This window comes from Eriocheir sinensis, chromosome 66, assembly GCF_024679095.1.
Source record: "Eriocheir sinensis breed Jianghai 21 chromosome 66, ASM2467909v1, whole genome shotgun sequence".
Taxonomy (NCBI): domain Eukaryota; kingdom Metazoa; phylum Arthropoda; class Malacostraca; order Decapoda; family Varunidae; genus Eriocheir; species Eriocheir sinensis.
This window is the reverse complement of record NC_066574.1, coordinates 6,700,015-6,712,790: the sequence shown is the minus strand read 5'-3', so window position 1 is coordinate 6,712,790 and position 12,776 is coordinate 6,700,015. Positions and strand designations below refer to the sequence as shown.

The 12,776-nt window shown below is 45.1% G+C and overlaps 1 protein-coding gene across 15 annotated transcripts in view; it reads left to right on the top strand.

Annotated features, from left to right (window-relative positions):
• LOC126987775 (cytochrome P450 2L1-like) overlaps positions 1–12,776 on the top strand; it is a 31,736-nt gene that overhangs the window by 14,377 nt on the left and 4,583 nt on the right. For 2 of the 15 annotated variants that reach the window (XM_050845092.1, XM_050845091.1), the window contains 3 exons: positions 10,781–10,874; positions 11,680–11,813; positions 12,439–12,657. The exons of 1 other annotated variant lie outside the window; for it this stretch is intronic. In XM_050845092.1, coding sequence (XP_050701049.1) covers positions 10,781–10,874; positions 11,680–11,813; positions 12,439–12,657 — 447 coding nt within the window. Of the gene's footprint in view, positions 1–1,095; positions 1,293–2,398; positions 2,514–3,045; positions 3,227–3,600; positions 3,719–4,177; positions 4,323–5,411; positions 7,367–10,198; positions 10,370–10,780; positions 10,875–11,679; positions 11,814–12,438; positions 12,658–12,776 lie in introns of those variants that run through there. 12 more of the 15 variants (XM_050845095.1, XM_050845093.1, XR_007741151.1 and 9 more) reach the window with 11 other exon arrangements.

Genomic DNA, 12,776 nt, shown 5'->3' with positions numbered 1-12,776 from the left:
CAGGCTCAGGCTCTGGCACGAGCACTGGTTCAGGCTCTGGCACGAGCACTGGTTCAGGCTCTGGCACGGGCACTGGTTCAGGGCGTGTGATTAACGGGCGTGTGATTAACGGGTGTGTGATTAACGGGTGTGTTGTTTACGGGCGTCTATTTGGCGGGTATCTAATTCGGGATGTCTCGGGGACGATGTCGAGGTGGAGGAGGCCTCTTCCGTGAAGGTGTCGCCGGCCTGCACCGCTGCTGGGCTAGGGCCGGCAGCCTCCTCCTCTTCGGGCCCCGCGCTAGAGACATCCTCGTCCGCCTCAAGGGTTAGATTGAATACTTGAGACGCCGCAAACGTTAGCAGGAATATTAAAATTGATGAACTAAGTGGTGACAGCGGTTGTTGCAGTGTTTGTAAGTTTTGAGATGGACGTGAAAGATGGAGTGAACAGAAGGAACCCTGCCGCCACCGACCCCTCTTTCCACTGTTTCCTTAAAATGGTGAATTTCCGCGCAGCAATTCCGCCATCTTATGCTTCCCTTCTGTGGCGGAGGAGGAGGAGGAATGAACATATGCTCGAGGGTCCCGAAAAACTAATGAAGCCAAACTAGGCACATAATTGTAAATAAATAATAAGGCAACGTTTAAACTAATCTGGCTTTAGAATCAAGAGTAGGCTATAGTGAGTATGATTGACCCTGCTCCCCCATCCCTTTTCTCCCCCCCTTCCCCCTCCCCCTGAAAAGTGTAGCCTATAATCTTATATCTGAATGTTGTTGTTGTTGTTGTTTTAATCGTAACTTTGGCTGTTTTATGTGTTTGCAAGTTGTTTGTATATGAATGTATGTGGTATTTGGACCCAGATTTTGTTATGAGTTTAAGGTGTGTTTGTTTGTTTGTGTATGTGTGTGTGTGTGTGTGTGTGTGTGTGTGTTCGTGTACTACATTATAATATTAACTTGTTTTCTTGTTTGTTTATCTTTAGTACTCTTTTTTTTGTCCATGGTATAGTATTAAAACAACATTATCTATCTGTGTCTATTTATCTGTCTGTTTATCAGTCTATCTCTCTATCTGTCTTTCATCTTTTTTTTTTCTCTTTTTTTCCCTCAGGTCAGCGTTACGACTTGAGCGACGCGAAGATCCAGGAGTTCGCACATCGCCTCCAAAATTTTCAGGAGTACATTGCGCTTCTCGCTCTGCCTGACTTCTTCCCTTGGCTGAGGTACATCCCGCAGCCCCTCCTCCGGCGCCTGTGTCGGGAGGAGACGATGAAGGTGTTCCTGAAGTCTGCCAGGGAGATAATGGAGGTGAGGGGTGCAAGAAGGCCTGGTAGTTTTGGAGACTTAGGTCATTAGGTCATTAGCTACTTACTGCTCCTGAATAGAGGGATTTGGACCTAGTTTTTGTTATGAGTTTAAGGTGTGTGTGTGTGTGTGTGTGTGTGTGTATGTGTGTTAGTCTCAATTATTTCCAAACGCCACAAAAGGAGATTAATCGGATTCTCATGACTGTGTTTTTTCACGATCACGGTACAGAAGCTTTGCCAAACTACCACCAGGGTCATGAAACCACTCCCCATAGACGTGACCACAACTCCTACGGAAGTCTTGTCAAGTGTGTGTGCTTGTGCGCCGATATGTTGAAGAACGTAAGGAGTCTGCAAGAGGCTGGTTGGCTAATACAAGGCAGAATACAAGAGAATAAAAATATGAAAAACAAATAGAGAGATAGATTGATAAACAGATAGATAGATAGACACAGATAGATAATGTTGTTTTAATACTTACCCCACCTAACCTCACTATCCATGAATTTATCCAACCTCTTCTTGAATGTATCTATGGTATTGGCACCCACGACATGACTGCCAAGCCTGTTCCACTCATCCACCACTCTATTAGTGAACCAATTCTTGCCTATGTCTTTGTTGAATCTTAATTTTTCTTTTTTTTCTTTTTTTACGTCTACGCCTATAGCGCCGGTAGGCTTGCTTAAGGGGGCTGGATGGTGTTCGGCCCCAGCCCGTCATGGCGCAGGCAAGTGTTTATAGTGGCGCCATCTAGCTTATAACCGTTGCTATAGAATACGACGTGTCCTGCCTGGCTCTTTTACAACCAAGGGGGATTGAACGAGTGGGTGTCTGACTGATTGGACTTAATGGGAAATTGATTGATTGATTGGTTGAGTGTGTGACTTGGGAAGGTTGTTATGTGTGTCCTCCCATGGCTTTTCATGCGCCCTCTTCCCATGTTCCTCTCTTCTCTCATTACTCATCCTCCTCCTCCTCCTTCTCATTAGCCTACTTTCTTTCTTCCTCGTCATATCTTTGTATTTTCCCTTCACTCTTTCCTCGCTTCCTGTGTGTGTGTGTGTGTGTGTGTGTGTGATGATGCCCCCGTGTGTGGTCCCGCAGGAGGCAGTGAGGGAGCACCGCGCCTCCCTGGACCCCGCCAGCCCCAGGGACGTGCTGGACGAGTTCCTGCTGGAGATGGAGAACCGCAAGGACGAACCCAACTCGGTCTTTAACGGTAGGCAACACACACACACACACACACACACACACACACACACACACACACATGATTTTAAGGAAAAGTTGGACACGAGCGGATATGGAGACGGGACAGCGCGAGTGTAGTTCTTTTCCCGTATGTCAGAACTAGGTAAACAACTAGGTAAATACACACACACACACACACACACACCAGAAAACACAGTACCTTCTTATTTTTGCGCTTCTCCATTAGTAGTTTAGTTTCTGAGGCGAGTTTAGCTATTTCAGTTTCCTGTCTCACCTCATATCTCTGCGTATAGCTACTCCTTCCAAAAGGCCAGTGGAGTTTTTTTTTTTATCTATTTGTTCAATGTTATGATTTTTCTTCGTTATTAGGTTAAATGTACATGTAACCTTTCAAAACCTATCACCCGAGTAAATCGAGACAACTATATCTCTCTCTCGATAGGTGGACGGAGAGAGAGAGAGAGAGATAAATAGAATTAGATAGAAAAAGAAAGTGATAGAAAGATTCATATGCTGTGTTCTCTGGGTTGTCTCCGCAGAGCAGGACCTCATCAAGACCATTTTTGACCTGTTCGCGGCCGGCTACGACACCACGTCCAACATGACGCGCTGGATCATCCTGCACATGGCCCACCGGCCCGCGGTGCAGCGGCGCGTGCAGGAGGAGCTGGACAGGGTGGTGCCCCGCGACACGCTGCCCTCCCACGCCCACCGCCAACAGTACGTCCCCCCCCCCCCCTCTCTCTCTCTCTCTCTCTCTCTCTCTCTCTTCGTGCTGGTTTGCCTATACTCCTTCCCGCTGCTCCTCTTGATTGAATTCACAGTGGAGGCAAGGTTGCAAGCGTAAGGTGAGCTGTGTGTTCACGGTACAATGTGTGGGGGCGGAAATAACGCCTTTTGAAGGGACGTCGGCGATCATGGAGCGCCATACATTCCTTTCAAACGTGTTCCTCACGAGATATAGGCCACTAACTCTCCTACACCAGTACCCAGCAAAAGACTGTCCATAAACTCCATTCTGTGTAGCCCTCCTGCTCTCACTCCTAACCTGCCGTTCCTTCCCTGCCCTTCCCTTCCTGCGTGGCGGGGCGCAGGCTGCCATACCTGGACGCCGTGTTGAACGAGGTGCTGCGCGTGTCCTTGGTGGCGGCGATTGGCGTCCCTCATGCCGCGGCGCACGACACCTACCTTGACAACTACTTCATTCCAAAGGTGAGGAAACCGATCTCCGAGGAATGTGGTGAGGGCTCTTGTGATGCGGCCATGACTCAACTAACTGGAAGGAAGGGAAAAGAAGGGAATAATGGAGTGGAAGTGGCCCTGGGTAGAGTTTGTATAGTATGAAAAACAAGTGCATGATGTGTAAATATATTCCTAACCCAACAGGCTACAGAATGATTTTGTAGTGTAAGGATTTCTTATAATACAAAACTCTCTCTCTCTCTCTCTCTCTCTCTCTCTCTCTCTCTCTCTCTCTCTCTCTCTCTCTCTCTCTCTCTCTCTCTCTCTCTCTCTCTCTACTTATCTACCTATCAGACTATCTAGCAGGATATCATTATTTTTCTGTATTTCTTACACTAGAGAATATTTACCGCAGTGTCAGTTTCATGGCTTGCTCTATCATACGCCGCCTTTTCGTTAAACAGACAATCACACGCACTCTTCTTTCAGGGAACTGCAATCGTCGGGTACTTCCACTTCTGTCACTTCGATCCGAACTACTGGGACGAGCCGGAGGAGTTTCGCCCTGAGCGGTTCTTGAACGAGTCTGGCAAGCTGAGTGTTCCCAAGGAGGCCTTCTTCCCCTTCGGTGCTGGTGAGGAGGCTTATGACGCTCTGTTGACATGTACTGGGTAATTAGTATAAATCCTGTATCTTCATTTCCTCCTGCCTACGACTTAAACACTTTCAAACGAGGAGTACCCAAGTAGGCCTTCTTTTCCTTCGGTGTTGGTGAGGAGGCTTATGACGCTCTGTTGACATGTGATGGGTAGTTAGTATAAATCCTGTATCTGTATTTCCTCCTGCCTACGACTTAAACACTTTCAAAAGAGGAGTACGTAAGACACCTCTCCAAATGACTCTGGCCTTTCTGTTTAAAGCTGTTCTACTAACTCTACTTGATGAGCAGAGCCATTGCGTTTTTTTCTTTTTTTTCCCTCAATTGTTGCGGTCTTGAAAAATGAAAAAAAATGTGTACTTCGTAAAGCACTACAGGCAAATACGAAAGGTTAAAGTACTTTTTTCTTAATTTCCTATTTCTTCTGAGTTCTCGTACAATAATAAAAGCATAATCAGAATGGCTGAAGTAATTTGCGGGCTTTTTTTCATTACTCTCCTTTTTTTTTGCCCTTGAACTATTTCCTTTACTGTAAAAAAAAATGTTCGTCTCTTGTCACACGTATGTTTCAACTCTTTCAAGAAGGGAATATCAAGGCACCTCCCTAAATGAAACTGACCCTCTTCTTGTTTTACAGCAAAGGGAGGCAGCTCAATTGCTCAAAACAAAAACAAAATCCGCTAGGCACTGCTCCAGCAAAAGAAATAAGAACGAGAGGCCAGAAGAGAGGCCAATTTCGGAAGGAGAGGTGTCCTGATACTCTCTCCCCCTTCTTTCCACTTGTTCTGTACTACTTTTTCTTTCTGTAATAGCGCTTAGCAGGCTTTTCTGTTTTCTGTTTTTGTTACCCTGGAGCTGTTCCCATTGCTCCCTCCCCCGGGTCGAGAGGGAGAGAGAGGGAGAGAGATAAACAGGTGGGTTGTGGGTGGGTAGGTAGGTAGACGATGCTAATCTGATAACTGGCGGTCGAACTGGCAGCGCCGCACTCATGGGAATTCAGGAATCTGCCACACCTTGAACCGACTTCATACTCTGAACAGACTATAGCTTCTACTCTTCTCATAGGCAAAAGGAGCTGCCTCGGGGAATCACTTGCCAGAATGGAGCTGTACATCTTCGCTGCCGCACTCCTGCAAAATTTCACCTTCGCCATGCCCGAGGGACGCAGCGTGGACTTCACCCCGCGCCCAGTGCACAACACCAACTTGCCCAGAGACCAGGAGATCCTCATTGTGCCCAGGGACTAGCACTCTTTGAGGAGCAGCAACCTCTTCAGTAGCGGATGATTAGTAATAATGTGAATATCGGTAAATACTATTAATGCCTTATTTTGTAACACCGATGAACACTTTTTTAGTCTGTTCTTGTGGGAAGGAGATTCTGTGAACTGAGTAGCCTATATATAACTGAGTATATTACTATACAATCATTATAAGAACCATGATGTATGTCTCCCATGATCTTTGATTTCTGTTAGTTTCATTTTTCACGATTTTCCTCTCGTAGCCTATTGTAAATACTCACTCTATAAAATCTTAAAGTGGGATGAAATTCCGAATGGCGTTGTCTAGTCTTAGTGGTGGGCAGGGCGTTTGTGTCGATGAAAGTTCTACGTATAGGCAAAAAAAAAAAAAAAATCCACCTGGGCAGTTCTCTCTTCTTATCTCGCCTTCAGTGGACACGATGCCAAGGCTCATGGAACTAGTGTGTGTGTGTGTTTGTGGGTGGGTGTGGTGGATGTTAATAAAGAAAAATTCATCTTGTGCCTCTTATTACGGTGCTGCATGCATGGTTATCATATCACGGGCCTATGGGCGTGACGACTGGCCGAGCGTCACGCTACGGGCACGCTGCCTGCTGTCTCCCTTACCCCACCCCCCATCCGTCCTCAGGAGGGGTGTCGGTGAAGGTGTTTTTGAGGCATTTATTTGGCAAAACCTATTATTCACAAAGGGGACGTAACATAAATAAGATGTGAAAGTATGGTAGTTACATGCCCACAAGAAAAGGAGAAGAAAATAAATATGAGAATCGGTCACATCTGGCACATGCCTGACGTGCAGTGACACCACTACCACCCGGGCCACTTGGCACACCGCCTGCAGGGGCTGCGCTCAGGCATCAGGAGCACTTTAAGGCGTTTGAAAGGAAACTCACATGTCAGACAACGTTTATGTTATACAGTTACAGTCGCTAGAAACTACGACGCCTCGACACGTTTCCTTTTGCCGCTCACCGTGTGTGTGTGTCCATTGGTTTAGCTAAAATCTGCCCTTGATCACAATTGTATTTAACTGATCTTGCACATAATGCCAGAGGCTATTGCCTAATAAATTTATCAAACAACAACAACAACCTCGGCAGCAGTGGAACGGCCGATCAGTGGCGTTCGCGCCGTTCAGTAGTAATGGGCGATACTAGAGTTTTTTTCAGTAATCAATTATTTCGATTACTTTTGGGGCCAGTAATAGGTTAGTAACCGATTACTTTTCGATTACAGGCAGACCATTCATTGACGGAGCACACGACCAGTTTGCCAGAATAACCTAACGACGTCCGGTAGTCATGCAGGGATTATGACATCGCAGGTGGCGGCGCATCACGGTGACGCAGCAGTGTCGGGCAGGGCAGGGCGGCGGCCTTGGGAGGGGCATAGGAGTGCAGCGTTCAGCGTGCGACAATGATTCCCAGATACCACAGTCAATTCAGCTTATTTACCGTTGATATGCTTTCCACTCTTATAGAAGATATTGATAAGCGAGTTTTAGATCATAAGTTTGAGTGAATGCCGTTATTTGTGTGAATGCGATAGCTTTGGGGGCAGTAACCGGCAGTGTTCTGAGTACAATCATCTTTGGTAACTATGCGTAACGAGTGGTGGCAGTTGCCTCCAACCCCCAGCCAGCTGACTTGAGGGGTGGTGCTTGTGTGTGGCTGTGTGTGTGTGTGTGTGTGCTGCCAGACGAGTAGGCGGGTGTGTCCCCGAGCATCCCAGGGAGAACGTGTGTCGGTCTACTTGGGTCAGTGTTGTGATGTCTGTATTTTGTTCATTCCTGTTTGCAGTGCTCTATACAGTCCCTTGTGTCTGCCCCCTACCATTACACGTACTCATTTAGTTTCATGGTGCTCCCTACATATATGTCAGCAATTGTACAGTCACACTATGTACTGCCTGGGGGTTGGGGTGGCAGGTTCCTCCCTTCTCCTTTGTTGTATACCTGTAACAATCAACAATCAATCATATGTAAAGATTATAAAAACTAGCAGGTATTGTTTTTCTCGCTTTTTTATCTTTCTTTTTTTATTTTGTTTTGTTTGTTTGTTTTTAGCACTCACAAAGCTCCTGAACTTCCTTCGTTAACTAATACAGGAAGGTTCGCGACCATGACCTTGGACCGCTTTCACAGTTACTTTTTTTATCGTTACCAATGGCTGTTATCGCTGCTATAGTATTTCCACGTAAAACTGGCCGATGGGGTAGTGGCGGCTGCGGGGTTAGCCTAGCCCCGCACCTTGCCACACACTCTCAACAACTCTCGTTTCCTCTGCAGCCGCCACTACCCCATAGGCCAGTTTCACGTGGAAAACTATAGCGTCGATCGCCGCCATTGGTAACTATCTAAACAAACAAAGTGACTGAAAGCGAGCCTACTAGCCAACAGGATATTTGCTGATCGACGGTGAGTTGCAGCACGGGCGAGCAGAAATAGGAAGATGTCATAACCTGTCAAAATCAACACGTATACTTTTTTTCATTTAACCCGGCAGCTGCGGGGATCATGTTTCTTAATTAAAGGCCCCTCTAAGCGAATTAATGAAAAAAAAAAAAATCACACCATCTCAATAATATATATCAACGCATTTGTGATCAGTTTATGCATCATCTATTTTGGGAGGTCTTTATCATAACAAAAATTTGGCCCGTCGCTGCTACACGGTAAAGCCACAAATTTGGCCCGTCGCTGCTACCGGGTTAATGGCTTGGCTTCATTGGAGAAAGACAAAGTTGAAGCACGAGCAAAAGAGTAAAGCAAGACAGGTTTAGTAATACACTCCGGGGAGCGATGGCAAGTGCCTAGCAAGAAGGTTTGGTAATACACTCCGGGGAGCAATAACAAGTACCTAGCAAGAAGGTTTGGTAATACACTCCGTGGAGCAATGGCAAATACCGAGCAAGACAGGTTTGGTAATACACTCCGGGGTGCAATAGCAAGTAGGCTACAGCAGTTATCTCGGCGGCCGCACTTGAGTTGATTAGCCCGTGAGTCCAACGATCTGATACGTGTGCGGCGTGCCTTGCTTTTGTCGGAGATTACGAGCGAGACCTTGGTTAAGAGTATCACCATAGAGAAATGTACATACTTATATTAGACTACTGTTTGTAGGTACATTTTTTTTATTATTGCAGTTATTTTTATTACAAATACTCCTTGCATGTGGTGGAGAAGCACGTGATGAGCTTTGTATTCATCGGAAATATGCTTACACATGTCTTGCTGTGCAGAATCACTATTAACCACATTAATTACGTAAATTGGTATGTGTGTTTATGCGTGTTGGTATGCACTCTATGAATACCGAAATTCTTCATATCTATACTTTAATAAGCTCTGAAGACACTCGAAATGTTCACATACCGCATAACCTACATGTGTGTGTGTGTGTAATTCACCACGGCCTGATCGCGAGTTGGACTCATAATCGCCAGCAGGTACCCTCCGGACATGAGCAAGTGTTCTATATCATCGCTCTATGGGCACTGCGAGGACCTCACACACCACACACCCCATCCTCCTTGCTCAAGGGGGGACAGTAACCACTCCTAGTCAACGGAAAGAATCCGGCTTGAGCGGGCTCGAACCGCCGCCCTGTCAGACTGTGGATCCTGGCAGCGCAGCGCTCTAACCAATTGCGCCACGTGTGTGTGTGTGTGTGTGTGTGTCATTCACTCACGGTCCAATCTCGTGCTAAACTCGTGATTGCCAGCCAGTACTCTCCTGGACGGAGTTTCCTTGAGATCAGTGGACCGATTCTGTCAGCAAAAAACTTTTCGGCCTGAGCAAAGCGTGGACCAGTCTGCTGTGTGTTTTTACGTCAGATATGCTAAGACGGCCGTGTTGGCAACGCATTCAGAGACCACGTTGGGACGCTTAATTGATATTCACAGAAACACTTGCAAATTTCAAAACACAGAAGCTCCGTTTGGTAGCTGCCTGTCTTCACTGCTAAGCAAGGCAAACTGGGCAACATCAGTTTCTAGTGGAGTATAAACTTATTTCATCAAGTATAATGCACACCTTCCTGTAGCCATGCTTGGCCGGGTCACGAACTTCCGGCAGCTGATGACTTGTTTTCTGCGTCAGTGGACCAAATATCTGCACGGGCAGGTATTTTTGTCAAGCGCGTCAGCGAGAGGGTGTTGTTTTCAGACTTATTCTTCACAAAAACAAAATGAAGCACTCCTAGCACTATTTTACCTCATGTGAATGAAGAATTTGACGGTTTTAAAGTTGACTGTCTGTTAGTCGGATTGTCTGTTCAGCGCCAGCATCGAAACTAGCAGCGCTTTCACCGAAGAGTTTTTTTTACAAAGATACACGTATTTATATGGACTATTAACACAGATTTTCAAACAATACAGACGCTATGGTTCAGACTAAGTGGTCTCTCTTTAACCTAAACGTAATCTAGAAGTTGCATTTCTACCTTAGCGATTATGAAAATAGAGAAAGTGGCAGTCGAGTTTGCTCTTATATGAATCCGTCGTGTTTCACTGAAATGCTGAAGATGTGAGAGCTTATTTCATGCTTATCTTTTACTTATCTCCCATTGTTTTTCATTCACGTATAAAGAAAGGCCCACACAGTATAACGTTGTGGGTGCAATCCCTAGCTGACGGGCTGCCTCGTGTGACCCCCAGAGCCCCCTGCGCGGCGCCATGCTGGTGGAGACGCTGCTGGCGGTGGTGCTGCTGGTGCTGCTGGCCTTCTACCTTAGCAGGGACCCGCCGGGGCTGCCTCCAGGTGGGTCACAGAATGGATGCAATACCATTAAAATACATGTAAAAAAATAATAAAAATAAATAATGTTAGAAATACCTACTACTACTACTACTACTATCATGGTCAGTTTCATTTCATCTGTCCATCCACAAAGCGTGATTTTTTATAGCTATGTCTCATCGGCCTGATAGTTCATGAATGAGTGAAAAATAACATGTCCGATATCGTTGGTAACGTGTGATATATATTAAAACTATTTGTTCAGTAAAATATTTGAATTAAACTAATCACACTACTACTACTACTACTACTACTGCTGCTACTACCACTACTACTACTACTACTACTACTACTACTACTACTACTACTACATCTACTACTATAATTTCACTGCCTTCACCAAAACCGTAACCCCCTAATGTCTCCTGCCAGGCCCGCGGATGTACCCCATCATCGGCAGCTTAACATTTTGTAACACGCTAGAATCCTGCAGGAGGCTACAGAAAAAGTACGGAGATACATTTAGGTAAGGTGGATCTGTAGACTGTGTGTGTGTGTGTGTGTGTGTGTGTGTGTGTGACATATGCAGAGAAGAAAGAAAAAGAAAGCAAATATATATATCTTAATTTCACGTAGCACAGCACCAATAATAAGTACGTTTAGCTGGAGTGTGATGTTAGAGAGAGAAAGAGAGAGAGAGAGAGAGAGGAATAGATGGTTAAATAGTTGAAATAAAGAAAACCGAGATGGATCTACACGTTAGGATAGTAGGCAATATATATTAGGCTACACCTATATGATAAAGATACAAGAATACACAGAGTTTATCACGTTCCTGTTTTTCTTTTATTCTGTACATCATCATCTTCTTGTTTTAATTATTTTCTATATTCCATTATGATCTCTGTCCTTTAATTCATCGAAGTTTATTGTTGTTAAAAAAAAGGCGAGACAAAGAAGAATAGCCTAAACATATTTTATCAAGTTTTTTCTTTTATTCTGTACTTCACCTTTTTTGGTTGACTGATTGACTGACTGATTGGTTGACTGACTGACTGGTTGACTGACTGATTGGTTAACTGATTGATTGTCTGACTAATTAAAGTTCATTGTTGTAAAAAGAGATACAACAGAGATGGGAGGTCTTGTTATCTAACCCAAGCCCCAGCAGTGTTTAATCTGTAAATCAACATCCTCTAATTCTCCTTCTATATTTCATTATGATCTTTGCTCTTTGATTGATTGAAGTTTATAGGTAGTGTAACAAAGATGGGAGGTTCTGCTATCTATCCTAACCCCCAGGCAATATATCTCTTCTGTTCCCCTTGCAGCTGCCGCGTCGGGAGTCAACGTTTTGTCTTCATGTGCAACTACAAGACGATCAAGGAGGCGTTCTCTAGGTATGAATTCACCGACCGACCCGACTGGAAGTTTCTCAATTTTCTGTCGAACGGAAAGACAGCAGGTAAGAGAAAAGAAGAGTAGGTAAGAGTGTCATGCAAGAGAGAGGAATAAGTAGACTGACATAGCTGAAATAAAGCAAACTGAGGTGGATCGATACATTTGGATACATACATTGATACAAATATATTGACTAGGCTATCCTCTTTTTCTTTTTGTTCTATATTTTCATCATCTTTTAATTCTCTTCCATATTTCATTGTGATCTTTGTCGTATATATTCTACCTGCTAATTGCTATTATCATCATTATTTTCACTTCTTATATCACGATGGAAATTTTATGTTTACAAGTATTTACAAAGGTGTCAGAAATGTTCCTCCTTGCTCCTTCCTACCTTCTCTCCTTCCCTTCTTCCTTCACGTGATATATTTTATAGACACGGAAGGCTTTTTTTTTTATAGTATGACACCCCAGACGTATAGTATAGCCACCCCTTGCTCTCATCATCTCACCTTCTCAAATATATCCCTCCTCTCTCCTTCCTTCCCTCCTTCCCCTCTTCCAGAACGTTACTTTTTATAGATACGGATGTCCTCTCTTAGTGTACGAAGTTTTTTTTTTATATAGTACAACACCCCCTTGCCCTCCTCATCCCACCCTCTTCTCAAGTTCTCAACCTTCTTCAGGAGTCATCTTCAGCAGCGGGGAGCGGTGGCAAACACTTCGTCGGTTCCTGCTGCGCAACCTCCGCGACCTGGGCATGGGCACGTCCCGCCTGGGTGACGTCATCGTGCGGGAGGCGGAGGGGCTCGTGCAGGACTTCAGGACCTACGCCAATAAACCATCCTTCTTCCCGCCCTCCATCAACACCGCGGCGCTCAATGTTATTTGGCAGCTGGTGGCGAGTGAGTGACGTCGTACCATAGCCTGTATTTGTAAACGACTCGGCGCCTCTCGTGGAAATTGCTGGGGTATACATAGGAAAGTATTAATGTTCTTATTTTAACCCTCATCAATACTAGTG